Here is a 19,360-nt window from a genome sequence, read left to right as displayed (position 1 = left end):
GTTAAGTGCTCACATTACAGTGTGCAAGGACCTAGGTTCAAGCCCCTGGACCCCATCTGCAGGGAGAAAGCTTCACACGTGGTGAAGCAGGGCTACAGGTGTCTCTCTTTCTCTCTCTCTCTTTTTCCTTCTCTATCTCCCTCTCTCGTTTCAATTTCTCTGTCTCTATTCAGTAATAAATATATAAATAAAAAAAAAATTTTTTTAAGTGAAATATGAACCCACGAAGCAACTCATTTCCCTCATGAAGATAATCATTAAAATATAAGCAAAGGTCATCTAAAAGAAAAGTCACATTTTAAACTAATCATTTATAGTAAATCAAATATGAAAACATTCATCCAAACAAATAGCTCAAAGTGGAAGGAGCATGTAGTATAAGTGACTCCCCCTCTTCCTTTTGATCCAGACTGTTCAGATGTAAATAAGGACCAACACACCAACCTTATCACTCAACACCTCACTCTGGCAGCTCAGAAAAAGCACAAACCCAGGACTCTGGGGGACGGGGTGTGTGTTCAAAAGGGCTTATCTGTGGGTATCCCTGAAGTCCTGCTCTTTTCTTACACTGACACCCAGCTCCCCTCCATGAATACAGAATCCTCCGTTGGCCAGACCAGACTCAGGGCCTTATGGGTTTTACTCGAAAGGGTAAGATTTTCCAAGAACACAACTCAGGGAAAGTCGTACCTCTGCTGTTCCAGATCTAGGCTCTTCGATTCTCTTCTCTGTGCTGGTTTCTTTGGAGGAAAGATAAGGGACTTGCCTCCGTGCGGGGTGTTAGGGGGGAAGAACCGAGGGTTTTTCAGAAAGTAGTTCCGATTCTCCATCCTGGCAAGCAGAAGTCGCTCTAGCTCTCTCTGTGGCACACGTAAGTGGTTCATCCAGCGTTTGTTCTTCGGTTGGCTTGCTTTCTTTGAAACACAAACAAGGACAGAGTCAGAGACAGAGGAAGTGTGTGTCCTGACTTCTTGGCCAACTGCATAACCAACCCACAGACGGTCAAGGAGAGTCTGTGTTGCTGTGGACTAAATGGGACTTCTTGTTCCGTCTGAAACTCCTTCCCCTTCGCCCCCCCGCCCCAGGCACGCTGCCCACATCCCCTCACTGTACACGGCTCCGGCACTAACCGTGGTACTTTCTTTGGTCCTGACTTTGGCCTGTACAGAGGAGTCCTTGGTCAGGCTGCCTATAGAGTAGTCTGATATCTCTTCACACTTAGTGATGGCCTTCCTGAATGGAGCAGCTGCTTTCTGGGCAATGGAACGCTTCTCATAACTGTAAGTTGGTTTGGAAGGTCCAGGACTGGAGATGCCTATGACACCCAAGAAACAAACTGAACCCCCAATTCATGGTGAGGAAGCAAGACATTTTCACATGACTTAAATAAATAACTAAATAAACAAACAACCACCAATGCCACACTTGGTTTGATGTTTTCTCCCTTCACTTTCATTTTTCCCACAGGAGATATAAATTGCTTTACAGCATACTGATCGTTGAAACTTACCCCATGTACTAAGGCCTAGGATTGAAATATTAAAGTGTTTATTCAGCTACTGAATACAAAAATCGTGACTAGGGGCCAGGTGGCGATGTGCCTGATGGAGGGCACACGTTACAATGTTCAAGGACCCCAGTTCAACCCCTGGTCCCCATCTGCAGGGGGAAAGCTTAACGAGTACTGAGTAGTGCTGGAGGTGTCTCTCTGTCTCTGTCTCTCTATTTCTCCCTCCCCTCTCAATTTCTTTATGTCTCTATAATAATAAATAAACATAACTTAAAAAAAGAAAGCTTCACAAGTGGTGAAGCAGTATTGCAGGTGTCTCTCTCTTTCCCTCTCTCTCCACCCTTCCTCTCAATTTCTGCCTCTATTCAATAAATAAATATTTAAAAAAAATGAAGAACATGAATAGATCAGTCACACATACACATGCATGTAAACATACCCAATATCAGTGAATGTGCTTTTAAAAGGCTTGCACAAGTGGCCTGGGAGACAGTGCAATGGGTGGAGCAATGAACTTGAAGGCTGTCCCAAGTTCAAGCCCTGTCACGGCCTATGCTGGAGTGATATTTTGGTGCTCTCTCTCTCTCTCCCATGTTAATAAGCAAATACTAAAAAAGAAAGGAAGGAAGGAAGGAAGGAAGGAAGAAAGGAAGGAAGGAAGAAAGAAAGGAAGAAAGAAAGAAAACTTAAATAAGGAATGAAAGTTCAAGTGCAAGGACCCTCGCAAGGATCCTGGCTTAAGTCCCCAACTTCCTGCCTACAGGGGGGTTGCTTCACAAGTGGTGAAACAGGTCTGCAAGTGTCTTTCTCTCCCCCTCCCTATCTTTCCCTCCTCTCTCAATTTCTCTCTGTCTTATACAACAGCAGCAACAACAATAACAACAAATAAAGCAACAACAACAACAATGGGGGTGGGGTGGGAAGAGATAGCCTCCAGGAGCAGTGGATTTACAGTGCAGGTACTGAGCCCTAGTGATAACCCTGGAGGAAAAAAAAAAAAAAGAATGGAAGTTCATGTTAGATTACTTATACCTATAAGATCATCTCCCAAAAGATTAAAAGAGAAATACTGTTGCTAGGAAGAATACAATGAAACTGATACTACTATGCATTATCAATACATGTTAACTTCATTCTCATTTATCTGCCTAAGGTAGTGTGTTTCTAATTAATTTTAGAATAGTGAAGTGGGGGCCACGTGGTAGTGCAACAGGTTAAGCACACATAATGCAAAGCAAAGGACCAACACAAAGACCCTGGTTTGAGCCCCTGGCTCCCCACCCACAGGGGGGATCGCTTCACAACTGATGAAGTAGGTCTGCAGGTATCTTTCTCTTGCCTCTCTGTCTTCCCCTCCTCTCTCAATTTTTCTCTGTCCTGTCCAACAGCAACAATAACAATAATAACAGCAACATCTAGGAGTCGGGCTGTAGCGCAGCGGGTTAAGCGCAGGTGGCACAAAGCACAAGGACCGGCATAAGGATCCCAGTTCGAACCCCGGCTCCCCACCTGCAGGGGAGTCGCTTCACAGGCGGTGAAGCAGGTCTGCAGGTGTCTATCTTTCTCTCCTCCTCTCTGTCTTCCCCTCCTCTCTCCATTTCTCTCTGTCCTATTCAACAACGACAACAATAATAACTACAACAATAAAAAAAACAACAAGGGCAACAAAAGGGAATAAATAAAAATAATAATAAAAAAATAAATAACAGCAACATCACCAACAATAACAACAATGGGAAAAAAGATGGCCTCCAGGAGCAGTGGATTTGTAGTGCAGGCACTGAGCCCCAGTGATAACCCTGGGGGCAGAAAAAAAAGGAATACTGAAGTGGCCTGGTATCCCATGTCACTTGGTTCTGCCGCCTCTCTCTGGCCTTCCCTCTGTGTGGTTCAGGCCATCAGTGGAACCCCTTCTTCAACAGCACCCTCAGTTCTTTGAATCCCAGTCTTCTCATCCCTGACACCTTCTTGGTTCCCACATGAAGAGATCATCGATTAAACCCACAGACTAGGGTTGTTGCGAGCTTGTCTTCCCAGCCTGGCACTGCCAGGCCATTCGAATGCTTGGCCGTCAGATCCACCTGGTGCCTCTTCCAGAACACACCTCTCAGCACTAAGCCCACAGCACAGCCTCCCTCCACTTGTTCTCAGCTCTGTGTCTCGTCTCACAGGGAGTGGCCCCCACTCCGACACCCTGCCCATTACTCCCTCCATGTTTGAAGAAAGCACACTGCTCTGTTCCAAGGGGATCTGGGAAACCCCTGGGGTCAGGCTCCGACACCATCTGGAACACTTGCTTATTTATGTCTTCAGGCCCTCCTTTCTCTCGGTTTGTTTGTTTGGTTACATTTCAAACCCTTTCCATGTCTCTTGGCCTGAGACTACAGATGGTGCGTTAAATGGAAACTTTGGTCTCATAGACGTTAGGGAGCTAATGAGAGGGTGGCCAGTGCAGACTTGACCTTAATCCAGTAGTCATTATGGAAAATAAGGAGGAAGGGAAACTCTCAGGAATGAGGAGATGGTGGTGAAATGGCCAATGTGGGTTAAAGACAGTTCCTGGGATGGGAGAGGCTGAGAGACCACCGTCGCCTTACCTTTCGGTGGGGAGCAAAATGGCACTGGGTCGTTGTAGTAGTCATCCGGGGAGATGAGATGATGCTTCTGTAGCAACTCATTGTCCACACACCACCTGAAGATTGTCTGCACTACAAAGAAGGGGCCAAGGACAAAGGGGTTTCAAGCCAGACTGACAAGGAAGGAAGAGCCTGCACCCAAACGCCGTTCATCTTCTGAGGCTAAACCACACACTGCAGCTCTTCCTCAGAACCCTGCGGCAATGCTGAGACTGAAGAAACTCACTCAAAAGTGTTTGCCAGCCCAAGTCCATCGTGGGCCGGCAAGACAGCTCACCTGGATAGTGCGTCTGCTTTGTCACGCACACCATCCAGGTTCCAGCTTGATCCCATTGCACTAGGGGAAGCTGGGGTGCAGCTCACTTCCTCACCCCACCCCACACCCACTCTCTTTCCCTCTGCTCGTATCTCTATCTGAAAAACTCAGTCTGGAGCAGCGAAGTTCTAGAAATGACCAAAGAAAAGAGGTTAAGGGACAGGGCGATGGAGCACTAGGTTGAGTGCACACATCACCGTGCACAAAGACCCAGGTTCAAGCCCCTGGTCCCCACCTGCAGTGAGAAAGCTTCATGGGTAGTGAAGCAGGGCTGTAGTTGTCTCTCTATCTCTCTATCACCCCTTTCCCTCTCAAGTTCTTTCTGTTTCGATCCAATACATGAATCAATCAAATAAAATTTAAAAAAAGAGGTCAGTCATTGGGTAAGGCTGTGTCATAGAATTACATGTGATTCACAGAAAAATCTCTAACAAGATGGACTTGAGAGGCGCCTGGCAGGCTGAATAGTGAGTGCAGTGCCGCTGCCTCCTGTGACCTGCACCCCTTGCCACGTGACTTTTCAGGCCCTGATACTACAGACCGGATGCACCTTGTCCTCCTTGACTTTGGCCACATGACTTCCACTGACCAGTGAGAGAGAGGTCTCAGGAGGGTTGAAATGCACCTGTGCAGCTGAGCTTTCCCTCTCAGGACTTTGTCATCACTGTGGACAGTCATACTGGGGTCCCTCTTCATCTACGACCCCAGTATGACTCCACATGGAGCAGAGCTGAAGTGGTCTGGCTAGAGGCTAGCCCCACCTAGATCAGTCAACCTCCCACTGACCCACTGATGCATGAGAGGAGATCTCACTGAATATAAGATCGTGCAGTCAGCCATTAATATCTATGGTTGAGGGGCTGGAGCAAGAGCTTTATATGTACCTGGGAGGGTGTCCACTTAGCTATGGACACAGCCCAGGTTCAAGCCCCCGGCACACCATATGTCACTATGGCACTGGGGGAAGATTTTGTCCTATGATCTCTGCCTCTTCCTGCCCCCACCCCCTACACACACACACACCCACTATTTCTTTTTTCTATGTGAAAAAGCCAGCCTGGAGCAGTGAAGTCCTAGCAAAGAACAGAAAAATAATATCTAACTGAAACAGACAAGAAATAAAAGCAAAGGTCTGTTATTCAGATGTATGCAAACAACTAAAGCTGGAAAGTGACCTGTGCTGGGAAAGGCAGGGTGGAAGGATTTTTTCAACCATTCAAAAAACAGGAAGTAGAGATATGGACAGAATATTCACTGAAGAGATCCAAAAGGCCAAGAGACACATGAAAAAAATGTTCCAAGTCATTGATTCTTAGAGAAGTGCTCAGTGTTATGTCTGCAAAAGCAGGCGCCAGTCTATGTATCAAATCTCTGGAGACCAGATGAGCTTTGGAAATCCCCACACTGACCTTGTGGCCATCCTCCTCCCCAGGGAAAGGTGAAATTCCTACACGATCCTGTGCTCCTGAGTACGGCTCTCTGAGGGCTGGGCTGACCCATGCCCCCCAAAATAATTAGGACATGTTATCAGGGAGAGAAACACGACGATAGCACATGCTGTTCTACAGAATTCTGATCCCACCGCCTCTGTCTAGAGCAGGAGAAGTTACTCTTGTTCTTTGCCTCATGAAGTTTATATTAATTAGCGAAGAAAGGATTCAGGGGAATGTCCTCACCATCAGTCATCTAAATTATAAAAGAGGTTCTCTCATCACTTCATCCCATCCTAAGAAGCAGGGGCCAGACTGGTGTCCAGGAAACATTACTAAGGTCTCTATTTCTGCTTCTCTGGAAAGAACCGTTAGCAGGAGGCTGAGGAATTAAGGCAGAGATGGTGGCTGATGATAACAAATATGATTTAGGTGTAAAATAAAATGATGAGGAGTTGGGCTTTAGCGCAGAGGGTTAAGCACAGGCGGTGCAAAGCGCAAGGACCGGCGTACGGATCCCAGTTCGAGCCCCTGGCTCCCCACCTGCAGGGGAGTTGCTTCACAGGCGGTGAAGCAGGTCTGCAGGTGTCTATCTTTCTCTCCCCCTCTCGGTCTTTCCCTCCTCTCTCCATTTCTCTCTGTACTATCCAACAACGACAATAATAACTACAACAATGACGACAACAATAACTACAACAATAAAACAACAAGGGCAACAAAAGGTAATAAATAAATATTTTTTTTAAATAATAAAAATAAAATGATGGCCTCTCCTCTCCTCTCCCGGATCAACTAGGAATACCAAAGGAGACCACCCGGACTGAAACAAGACAGGACTAGAATGACCACAGGAACCCAGTAAATCACCCATGAGTACAAACACGCGTGGCTGGTGACAGAGAGGAGAGAGGGGCCTAAGGAGAGATTAAGTGACTGCTAACAGTTCAACAGTTTATCAGTGGAGACACCACCTCCAGTCTGCTCCACAACAAGGGGACAGCTGAAGGGAGGAAAGGACTCCCCAGAGACTCACCAAGTGCAACTCTGAGTCTCCATTGCTACTACCCTCAGAATCTGGAGCAGCAACAGGGAGGGACACCAGGGGACAGAGATCTAACTGGGAAACTCAGGAGAAGACCTATACCTCGGTGGCATAGCTGAGGGGCTGTGAAAGTCTCTTTGCATAACCACTGGATTATCTCTGCCACACCCTGCTTTATCTCTTGGTCAGGAGTCAGTGATAAAGCTAAGAAGCCTATTGACAGTTTAAAAGCCCTCAGGCTCCCATAGCCTACAGGGAAGAAAAAAAAAAAAGAGGCTTTTACACCACTAAGCTCCAACTCAGGGATTGAAAAAACTGTTAGCTTCCACCAGAGTAAACCCTTTAATTAAATTACTTAGACACAAGTCAATCCAGGCAATAGTGACCAATAATTTGAAAAGTACTGATAAAGGGAACTCATAACATAATATATAAAATGGTTAAAACAACAAGAAAAAATATTGGAGACTCGAACCAGGACAAGAGTCCAGCTAAAAGTCCTCCAGAGGGTGAAGCACAAAACAACGAGTTCAACATCCAAACATTAGCTAAGGAAATAATAACAGGAGTGAGTAAAGAATTTGAAAAAATTGTAATGAGAAATGCAGGAACAACAAATGAGAATATGGAAGAAAATTCTAATTATCTCATGGTTATTAGAGAGCTGAAAGCTGAAATCGCTGAGCTAAGAAGGCAACTAGCTGAACAAGCTAAAACAGTATCAGAGCAGGGCAACAAAATAGATGAACTCCAGAAAGCAGTAGAGGGCAGAGAGAATAGAATCTATGAGGCTGAAGACAGAATTAGCAAGATTGAGGATGAATTAGAGACAACTAAAAAAGAAGTAAGAGATCTCAAAAAGAGATTAAGAGATGCTGAAAACAACAACAGAGTCCTATGGGATGACTTCAAAAGAAACAATATACACATTATTGGCTTACCAGAGGAAGAAAGAGAAGGAGAGGAAGAAAGCATTCTCCAGGCCATAATAGCTGAAAATTTCTCTAGTCTAGACAACACCAAAGACATAAAGATTCAAGAAGCCCAGAGGGTCCCAAACAGAATTAACCCAGACCTAAAGACACCAAGACATGTCATACTTAGAATGGAAAGGAATAAGGATAAAGAAAGGATCCTCAAGGCTGCAAGAGAAAAACAAAGAGTCACCTATAAAGGAAAACCCATAAGATTAGCAGCAGACTTCTCCATACAAACACTACAGGCCAGAAGAGAATGGCAAGATATCTATCGAGTGCTCAATGAGAAAGGCTTTCAGCCAAGAATACTATATCCTGCTAGACTGTCATTCAGACTAGATGGAAGCATCAAAACCTTCTCAGACAAGCAACAGTTGATGGAAGCAACCATCATCAAGCCTGACCTGAAAGAAGTTCTGAAAGGTCTCCTATAAACAACCAGACCACCACAAATAGGACATAGGTCAAAACACTCTAAAACTCTACAAGAATGGCATTAAAATATCTTCAATCTTTGATATCAATAAATGTCAATGGCCTGAATTCACCTATTAAAAGACACAGAGTAGGAAGATGGATCAGAAAACACAACCCAACAATATGTTGTCTACAGGAAACTCACCTAACGCAACAAGACAAACACAGACTTAAAGTGAAAGGATGGAAAACTATCATACAAGCCAATGGCCCACAGGAACAGCTATTCTCATATCTGACATGATAGACTTTAAAATAGATAAGATTAAAAAAGATAGGAATGAATACTACTTAATGCTCAGAGGATCAGTCAATCAAGAGGACTTAACAATTATTAATATCTATGCACCCAATGAGAAGCCAACTAAATACATCAAACTTCTACTGAAGGAGCTACAGCAATATATTAACAGTAATACAATCATAGTAGGGGACTTCAACACCCCACTATCTCAACTTGACAGATCATCCAGGAAGAAAATCAGTAAAGACATAAGGGAGCTAAATGAAGAGATAGATAAACTAGAACTATTGGACATTTTCAGAGTCATTCATCCCAAGAAACAGGAATACACATTTTATTCAAATCCACATGGATCATTCTCAAGGATAGACCATATGTTAGGCCACAAAGACAGCATCAGCCAATTCAAGAGCACTGAAATCATCCCAAGCATCTTCTCAGACCACAGTGGAATTAAACTAACACTTAACAATCAACAAAAGATTAGTAACAGTCCCAAAATGTGGAAGCTCAACAGTACACTTCTTAACAACTTCTGGGTCAAAGAGGAAATCAAGGAAGAAATCAAAATGTTTCGAGAGTTCAATGAAAATGAAGACACAAGCTATCAAAATATTTGGGACACAGCTAAAGCAGTCCTAAGAGGGAAGTTCATAGCTATATAAGCACACATTAGGAAACAAGAAAAGGCACAAATAAACAGCCTGATTGCACATCTTAAAGACCTAGAAGAAGAACAACAAAGGAATCCTAAAGCAACCAGAAGGACAGAAATCACTAAAGTTAGGGCAGAAATAAATAACATTGAGAATAAGAAAACCATACAAAAGATCAATGAAAGTAAATGTTGGTTCTTCGAAAGAGTAAACAAAATCGACAAGCCTTTAGCCAGACTCACAAAACAAAAAAGGGAGAAGACCCAAATAAATCAGATAGTAAATGAAAGAGGAGATATCACAACAGACATTGCAGAAATTCAACATATCATGCGAGGCTTCTATGAACAACTATATGCCACCAAGCTAGAGAACCTGGAAGAAATGAATGATTTCCTAGATACCTACCAACTTCCAAAACTAAGTAAAGAGGAAGTGGATAACATGAACAGGCCCATCACAGCTAGTGAAATTGAAACAGTTATCAAAAATCTTCCCAAAAATAAAAGTCCTGGACCAGATGGTTTTACAAATGAATTCTACAAAACTTTCAAAGAAGAACTAATACCTCTACTTTTAAAAGTCTTCCAGAAGATTGAAGACACTGGAATACTCCCTGCCAGCTTCTATGAAGCCAACATCACCCTGATACCAAAAGCAGACAGGGACACAACCAAAAAAGAAAACTACAGACCAATATCTCTGATAAACATAGATGCGAAAATATTGAACAAAATTCTAGCCAACCAGATACAGCAGTATATCAAAAAGATTGTTCATCATGACCAAGTGGGGTTTATCCCAGGCATGCAAGGTTGGTTTAATATACGTAAGTCAATCAATGTGATCCACCACATCAACAAAAGCAAAACCAAAAACCACATGGTCATATCAATAGATGCAGAGAAAACCTTTGACAAAATACAACATCCCTTTATGATCAAAACACTACAAAAAATGGGAATAGATGGGAAATTCCTGAAGATAGTGGAGTCTATATATAGCAAACCTACAGCCAACATCATACTCAATGGTGAAAAACTGGAAACATTTCCCCTCAGATCAGGTACTAGACAGGGATGCCCACTATCACCATTACTATTCAACATAGTGTTGGAAGTTCTTGCCATAGCAATCAGCAGGAGCAAGGAATTAAAGGGATACAGATTGGAATAGAAGAAGTCAAACTCTCCTGATTTGCAGATGACATGATAGTATACACAGAAAAACCTAAGGAATCCAGCAAAAAGTTTTTGGAAATCATCAGGCAATACAGTAAGGTGTCAGGCTATAAAACTAACATTCAAAAGTCAGTGGCATTCCTCTATGCAAACACTAAGTTAGAAGAAATTGAAATCCAGAAATCAGTTCCTCTTTCTATAGCAACAAAAACAATAAAATATCTAGGAGTAAACCTAACCAAAGAAGTGAAAGACTTGTATACTGAAAATTATGAGTCACTACTCAAAGAAATTGAAAAAGACACAAAGAAGTGGAAAGATATTCCATGTTCATGGGTTGGTAGAATTAACATCATCAAAATGAATATATTACCCAGAGCCATCTACAAATTTAATGCTATCCCCATCAAGATCCCAAGCACATTTTTTAGGAGAATAGAAAAAATGCTACAAATGTTTATCTGGAACCAGAAAAGACCTAGAATTGCCAAAACAATCTTGAGAAAAAAGAACAGAACTGGAGGCATCACACTCCCAGATTTCAAACTATATTATAGGGCCATTGTCATCAAAACTGCTTGGTACTGGAACATGAACAGACACACTGACCAGTGGAATAGAATTGAGAGCCCAGAAATGAGGCCCCATACCTATGGACATCTAATCTTTGACAAAGGGGCCCAGACTATTACATAGGGAAAGCAGAGTCTCTTCAACAAATGGTGTTGGAAACAATGGGTTGAAACATGCAGAAGAATGAAACTGAATCACTGTATTTCACCAAATACAAAAGTAAATTCCAAGTGGATCAAGGACTTGGATGTTAGACCAGAAACTATCAGATACTTAGACGAAAATATTGGCAGAACTTTTTTCCGCATAAATTTTAAAGACATTTTCAATGAAATGAATCCAATTACAAGGAAGACTAAGGCAAGTATAAACCTATGGGACTACATCAAATTAAAAAACTTCTTCACAGCAAAAGAAACCACCACCCAAACCGAGAGACCCCTCACAGAATGGGAGAAGATCTTTACATGCCATACATCAGATAAGAGTTTAATAACCAACATATATAAAGAGCTTGCCAGACTCAACAACAAGACAACAAATAACCCCATCCAAAAATGGGGGGAGGACTTGGACAGAATATTCACTAAAGAAGAGATCCAAAAGGCCGAGAAACACATGAAAAAATGCTCCAAGTCTCTGATTGTCAGAGAAATGCAAATCAAGACAACAATGAGATATCACTTCACTCCTGTGAGAATGTCATACATCAGAAAAGGTAACCGCAGCAAGTGCTGGAAAGGGTGTGGGGTCAAAGGAACCCTCCTGCACTGCTGGTGGGAATGTCAATTGGTCCAACCTCTGTGGAGAACAGTCTGGAGAACTCTCTGAAGGCTAGAAATCGACCTACCCTATGACCCTGCAATTCCTCTTCTGGGGATATATCCTAAGGAACCCAACACATCCATCCAAAAAGGTCTGTGTACACATATGTTCTTGGCAGCACAATTTGTAATAGCCAAAACCTGGAAGCAACCCAGGTGTCCAACAACAGATGAGTGGCTGAGCAAGTTGTGGTATATATACACAATGGAATACTACTCAGCTGTAAAAAATGGTGACTTCACCGTTTTCAGCCGATCTTGGATGGACCTTGAAAAAATCATGTTGAGTGAAATAAGTCAGAAACAGAAGGATGAATATAGGATGATATCACTCTCAGCCCGAAGTTGAAAAACAAGATTAGAAAAGAAAACACAAGTCGAACCTGAAATGAAATTGGAGTATTACACCAAAGTAAAAGACTCTGGGGTGGGTGCGTGGGGAGAATACAGGTCCATGAAAGATGATGAAGGACATAGTGGGGGTTGTATTGTTAAATGAGAATCTGGGGAATGTTATGCATGTACAAGCTATTGTATTTACTGTTGAATGTAAAACATTAATTCCCCAATAAAGAAATAAATTATTAAAATAAATAAATAAATAAAAATAAAATGATGGTTACTGGAAAACTCTTCTCACTGATTTTTGTTTCCTGGTGCTCAACCTTCCATTTCATTAAAAACAGCAACAACATCTGAATCACCTCAATCTCTACTCAAAAGAATCCTACCAAACAGAGGGTGACTAGCTGATTCCCAAAGTGCAGGGACATCAGTAAAAATCTCTTTTTAAAACATTTATTATTGGATAGAGACAGAGAAAAACTGAGAGGAGGGGGATAGAGAGGGAAAGAGACAGAGACACCTGAAGTCCTGCTTCATCACTCGTGAAGCTTCTCCCGCTGCAGGGAGGGAGGGACCAAGGGGCTTGAATCCGGGTCCAGGAGCACTGTGATGCGTACGCTGAACCAGGTGCACCACCGCCAGGCCCCTCAGCACAACCTCTTAATAATCTATTACAAATAACCTCTGCTCTGCTGTAGTGGGAGTGGAAACAGCCAGAGATGTGAAACCAAGGCTGAGTGCCCACTGTCTGAAGGAACCTGCCCCCCTGGTGTGGCAGGTCTGACAAGGACAGGGACTCATGCATCCAGTCACACCCTCCGCGTAGTCACCTACACCTTTACGACACTTCTGGAGAACCTTCCTCCTCTTTCAGATAAAAGAAAAGAGACGGGTTTTGACAGTGAACATGCTCAAGTTCAAAGCTGTGGGATTGGTAGGCCAAATCTTATTAGTCAAATCTAGAAGTTAAGGAAACCAACCCTTTTTTATTTTTTATTTTTCTCAGAGCACTGCTCAGCTCTGGCTTATGGTGGTGCTGGGGATTGAACCTGAGACTTCAGAGCCTCAGGCATGAAAGTCTCTTTGCATAACCATTATGCTATCTACCCCCTCCCCGAAACCAAGATTTTTTAAAGAACAGGCGGGGCCAGGCAGTGGCATACCCAATTTAGCACACATATACCATATACCAGGACCCAGGTTCAACCCCTGGCTTCCCACCTGCAGGGGGGGATGCTTCAAAAGTGGTGAAGCTGGTCTGCAGATGTCTCTCTGTCTCTGTTCCTCCCCTCTCTAATTCTCTCTGTCCTCTCAAGTAAAAAAAAAAAAAAGGAAAAAAAGTCTGCCAGAAACATCAATAAACCTGGTGGCAACAAAAAAGAGGAAGAAAGAAAGGAAGGATGGAAGGAAGAGAAAGAGAGAGAGGAAAAAAGAAACTGGGAAAGACAGACACTGTTTTGCTATGAGCTCAAACCAGATTCAACTCTGACTCACCACACTGAAGGAGGTTTCAGTGCTACAATCTCTTTCATTCTCTCTACCTTTCTGCCTCTCTATACCTAAAATAATAACAATAAAATAATTGTTTTAATTGGCAAATAGGGGGTGGGAGATGGTTTGCCTGGTGGAGTACATGCTTTCCCATTTGTGAGGATCTGGGTACAAGTCCCTGCTACCACATAGGCCACCATCAAGGGGAAGCTCCATCAACAGTGGAGCAGAGGGGAGGTGTCTTGCCTTCTCTCTCTCTCGCTCTCTCTCTCTGAGTGTGTGTGTCTCTACCTGTGCTTTCTGTCTGAAATTAAAATAAAAAGAGAGAACTCTGCCAGGAGATGAAGAATCATGTAGGCACAAGGTGCAGGTGGAACAAGGTTAAAAAAAATACTGGAGAGGGAGAGTAGAATGGTTGTGCAAACAGACTCTCAAGCCTGAGTCTCCAAGGTCAGGGAAGACAGCATAATGATTATGCAAAAAACTTTCATGCCTAAGTCCCAAGTTCAATCCCTGGCATCAACCACACACCAGTACACCAGAGCTTTGGTAAAATAAATAAATAAATAAATAAATAAGTAAAATACACTGGCCAAAGGGGGGAATCAATTTGGCCATAACTAGGAGTAGTCAAAATAATTGCTAAAATGTTGGTCTCTATAGAAGTACTCCTGTGGCCACTGGTATTTCATTTAAAGTCCCCAGTAAAATATCAGGGATTGTGTTAGCAATTTCTTTTTCTTTCTTTCTCTCTCTCTTTCTTTCTTTATTCCCTTTTGTTGCCCTTGTTTTATTGTTGTTACTGATGTCATTGTTGTTGGATAGGACAGAGAGAAATGGAGAGAGGAGGGGAAGACAGAGAGGGGAAGAGAAAGATAGACACCTGCAGACCTGCTTCACCACCTGTGAAGCGACTCCCCTGCAGGTGGGGAGCCGGGGGCTCAAACCGGGATCCTTACGCCGGTCCTTGCGCTTTGTGCCACTTGCGCTTAACCTGCTGCACTACCGCCCAACCCCCAAACATTTATTCTTAAAAACTAAAAAGTAAATTTATGTAGCCAAAAAATGAGGTTTTTTGTTTGTTTGTTTTGTTTTTGTCATGATGAACTATGGCCAGAAGCTTCACAGGAGTTATTTCCTGAATACAAGGACTTGAGTAGACTTTAAAAACAATTTTATTCATTTGTTGATTTATTTTTTAATATAATTTTTATCTATAAAAAGGAAACACTGACAAAAACCATAGGATATGAGGGGTACAAATGTTTACCAAAAGCTATTTCATTAACACAACAAGAGACACTTTTATTTTAACATTCTCAACATTGCCATGCCAAGGCTTTTGTGAGCTGTGCGCCAAGAACTGTAGATGAAGACCAAATATATATGAGAAAGACTAAATAAACATTTTTGTATAATCACAGTATCGCACATAAGATTCAGCAATCCGGGGGCTAAGGAGACAGCATAATGGTTATGCAAAAGATTTTCACATCTGAAGATCCAAGATCCGAGGTTCAGTCCCTACCACCAGCATAAGCCATGGCTGAGCAGTGCTCTGGCAAACAACAAGATTCAGCAACCCCACATCTGTTTATATACTCAAAAGAATGGAAAGCACACATGGCACGAAGTGCAAGGACCCACGTAAGGACCCTGGTTTGATTTTTTTTTTTTTTTTTTTAACCAGAGCACTGCTCAGCTCTTGCTTATGGGGGCCACCTGCATGGGTGTCGCTTCACTGGCGGTGCAGCAGGTCTGCAGGTGTCTTTCTCTCCCCCTGTCTTCCCCTCCTCTCTCCTTTTCTCTCTGTCCTATTTAACAATGATGACATCAATAACAACAATGATAATAACTACAACAATAAAAAAACAAGGGCAACAAAAGGGAATATATATATATATATATATATATATATATATATATGAATTGAAAGCAATGTCTTGAAGAGATATTTATATACCACATTCACAGAAGCATTATTCACAATAGCCAACAGGTAGAAAACAGCAAGGGATGACTAGGTAAGAAAAATGGGAACATTACATACAATGGAATCTGACTGTCTTACAATGGAAGAGAATTCTACAATGTGCTACAACATGGATGAGCCCTGAGTCCTGTGAACATTACCCTCATGAAATAAACTAATATCTCTCTCTCTCTCTCTCACACACACACACACACACACACACATACACAAATACTAAGATCTATTTGTGTAAGGTAGTCAAAAAGCAGAGACAAAGTAGCTGTAAGGGAATGAGGAAGGGGAGAGAAGAAAGCTATTGTTTGATAGGTGTAAAGTTTCGATTTTTCAAGATGAAAAAGTGTGGCGGTAATGGTTGTCCCATGTCATGAATGTGTTTGATCTCATTAAAGTGCACACTTAAAAATGGTTAAGATGGTGAATTTTACATTAGGTGTATTTCCTCACAACAATAACAAAAAAGGGGAGGTGGGGGAGTATCAAGAACATAAGAGACAGGAAACAATAAGGAACAGTCTCAAACAAAAGAATCTAAATGAGGCCCGACAATAACACTTGTCATGATTTCCGAGACAGGATTCTGAATCATCAAGAGCTACTGTGACCCAGTGAGCGAAAGCTGAAAGGGGCCTGTGGATAGGGAGTTAGTGCTGTAGCATGCTGACGTGCTGGCTTGGTGGGCTGGGTGCTGGCTCCATAGGAAAGCATCTTGGTTTTGGAGAGCCTGGCACACTGTGTTTTGTGGTAATGGAACACACCTTGCCCTCCAAAAGGACCGAGTGGGCAGTGGAGTCACAAAGTTAACAGGTGGGCAATCAGGGAGAAGGCCTTCCTCATACACACCTGGAGGCATCTTGATGAAGGATTCGAGAGCCTGCAGTTGGTGCATGGCCCGCTCTTTCTCTGCAAGTGACCGTGCGTAGGCCTGAATGATATGCCTCTCCAGCATTTCAACCTCGTCCAGCCGCTTCTTATAGACGTTCCGAACCTGGCCGGTGGGGGAGCAAATGCACAGAAGTAGGGAGAGATGGTGTTGAGGTACTCAACCTCAACCCGGAATAGGGCTTCTACCATAAAACAATAGTCACAGAACTGTAGGGACATCGGATCTCACTTAGTAACTGTGGCAACTGAGATCCACAGAGGAGTCGAGTCTCCCGACTCTTGGCTTCACTGGAACGAGTTGCTGCCCAAAGACTGAAATACCAAATACAAGTCAGCACACCAGCAAGGCTAGACAAAGGTTTGTGCCACCCAAAACGCCTTCAAGGAAGCACTTGTTACCTCGCTGCAAAGAGTGTAATGAAGGAACCACCTACAATGGCAGCCCTGCAGAAACTACCTCTGCTACCAGCATTTGAGTGGGTTCACCTGAGACTCCCTTCAAGGGGTTCCTTATGGTCAGCTGCTTCCTGCAGGTGAGGAAGCAGACTTGCTGTTCCCCAGACTGGGCATGCTTCTCACAGTCTGGGCGCCAGTGCCTTGGCTAAGGCTGTGGTTAGGGGATGATCATGTGCAAGGCCCCAGGTTCAAACCCCCAATCCCCACCTACAGGGTGGAAGCTTCCTGAGAGGCAAAGCAAGTACTGTCTCTTCTTTTCCCCTCTCAATTTCTGTCTTGCCAAATAAAGGGGGTGGGGGGTGGCCACTGGAAGCAGTGAATTCATGGTGCAATCATCAAACCCCAGCAATAACCCTGGTGACAATTTAAAAATAAATATAAATAAAGACTAGTAAGTGGGCCAAGGAAGTAGGTCCTTGCAGTAGGGTACATACCTTGCCAGATGTACTGGTGGTGGTTCTAGCCCTGGCTCCTCATGGGAGTGGCATAACATCTAACACAGGGAGCTCTGGTGTTTCTCCCTCTTTCTTTCTTTAATTTTAAAATTATTTTTATTTACTTATTGGACAGAGACAGCCAGAAATTGAGAGGGTAGGGGGAGATAGAGAGGGAAGGCAGACAGACACTTGCAGCCCTGCTTCACCGCTTGCAAAGCTTTCCCCCTGCGGGTGGGGACTAGAGGCTCAAACCCAGGTCCTTCCGCAGTGTAACATGTGTTCAATCAGGTGCACCACCACCTGGCCCCCTCTCTTCCTCTTTCTATGTCTCTCTCTCTCTCTGAATGAAAAAAGTTGTCCTGTCCTGAGCACTGAAATGGAAGGCCCCATTTATTTACACACACTTAGTGACTCAAAAGGTGGGCACCCCAAAGGGGTCTGACTTCTTTCCCTTTCTTTTTAATATTGATCCACAAAACTATAAGATAACAGGGGCACAATTCCACACCATTCCCACCACTCGAGTTCCACATTCCCCATTCCCTCCATTGGAAACTACAGTGGTTCTCCTGAGGTCACAGAAATGGGTTGGCGATTATCTTTTTTTAATATATATATATATTTATGCCTGTTTGTTCTACAGTGCTGCCTTCTCTTCCTTTCACACCTACACCTACTGCTACCTCCAAATATCCTTCCTTTTTTTTTCTCTCTCTCTCTCTCTTCTCTTTCTGGTCCTGATGGAGTTGGAGTTCAGAGCCCTCTGGTCATCTTCGCCTAACATTTCTCCCCTCCTGGGAGTATGGACCAAAATTCTTTATGGGGTGCAGAGGATGGGAGTTCTAGCTTCTGCAATTGCTTCTCCGCTGGACATGCAGGTGGCTCCACAGGGATCTTTTATGGAACCACTTTTCAGTCATCTGCCCCAGCGGTTTTATTTATATTTGCAATAAATATTGTGTATATACGTATGGCGGGGGGAGGCAAAGGCACTACGGTTTATCGCTTGTGCGTGCAGGGTGCAGAAGCATGAGCGGCCAGTGTCCCTCCACCAGAGACACAGTCACCCGACACCTGACACCCCCACCCCGGGGTGGCCTCACCTTCTGCAGCTCGTCCACGAACTCCTCGTGGCGCTCATCGTCGCTGCCGCGGGCCTTGATGAGACTCGCGCTCACCTCCTCGCCGATGACCTCGGCCGAGTACAGGTTGCGGAAGACGCCGGTGAGCAGGTGCGAGATGTCCTGGGTGCGCAGCGACGTGGGGCGCACCCGCAGCAGGTGCGGCTCCGGGAGCGGCGCGAGGCGGCGGGGCCGGCCCTCGGGGCTGTACTGGAAGCCATCGGAGTAGGCGAGGGACGACAGCCAGATGGAATGGCTCGGGCTGAGGATGCGGGCCAGACGCGGGGTCGGCGGCCACTTTGAGCCCCGGAAAGCATAGGACCCGGAATGGGCCAGCTTCTGCTTGCTGGGCGACCCGGTCTCCATGGCAACTGAGACGCGAGGCTGATTTCCCTGCCCCACTTCCTCTTCCGGTTCTGCCTCTTCCGCTTTCCACCCACCCCCACCCCCGGGGTGGGAGGGAGAGGCGTGTGCTGTGGTCGCCTGCCAGAGACGAGGGATGGGGGTGTTGAAAGGATTAATTTGCAGCTTTGTCCTTGACTACATTCATTCATTCATTCATTCATTCATTCATTCATTCATTCATTCATTCTTTCTTTCTTTCTTTCTTTCTTTCTTTCTTTCAGTCACTCATTCATTCTGTTGTTCAGCAATTCTGTCTTTACTGATCTAACATTTAACACTGTAGTAAAACCATGTTTCAGGTTTGTGCTGGGAACTGGAGAGGTCAAGGGAAGTCTAAAACAAACAAAAATAAAATAGTAAGACT

At 43.9% G+C, this 19,360-nt stretch overlaps 1 protein-coding gene across 3 annotated transcripts in view; it reads right to left on the bottom strand.

Annotated features, from left to right (window-relative positions):
- DLEC1 (DLEC1 cilia and flagella associated protein) overlaps positions 1 to 19,010 on the bottom strand; it is a 73,633-nt gene extending 54,623 nt beyond the window's left edge. For 2 of the 3 annotated variants that reach the window (XM_060180615.1, XM_060180617.1), the window contains exons 1-5: positions 18,574 to 19,010; positions 16,536 to 16,680; positions 4,108 to 4,218; positions 1,131 to 1,315; positions 691 to 914 (exon numbers count right to left, since the gene is read on the bottom strand). In XM_060180615.1, coding sequence (XP_060036598.1) covers positions 691 to 914; positions 1,131 to 1,315; positions 4,108 to 4,218; positions 16,536 to 16,680; positions 18,574 to 18,957 — 1,049 coding nt within the window. In that variant the 5' untranslated portion in view covers positions 18,958 to 19,010. Of the gene's footprint in view, positions 1 to 690; positions 915 to 1,130; positions 1,316 to 4,107; positions 4,219 to 4,423; positions 4,535 to 16,535; positions 16,681 to 18,573 lie in introns of those variants that run through there. The other variant, XM_060180616.1, reaches the window with a different exon arrangement.
- Positions 19,011 to 19,360: the final 350 nt, after the last annotated feature.

This window comes from Erinaceus europaeus, chromosome 21 (genome assembly GCF_950295315.1).
Source record: "Erinaceus europaeus chromosome 21, mEriEur2.1, whole genome shotgun sequence".
NCBI lineage: Eukaryota > Metazoa > Chordata > Mammalia > Eulipotyphla > Erinaceidae > Erinaceus > Erinaceus europaeus.
This window is presented reverse-complemented; position numbering and strand designations above follow the sequence as displayed.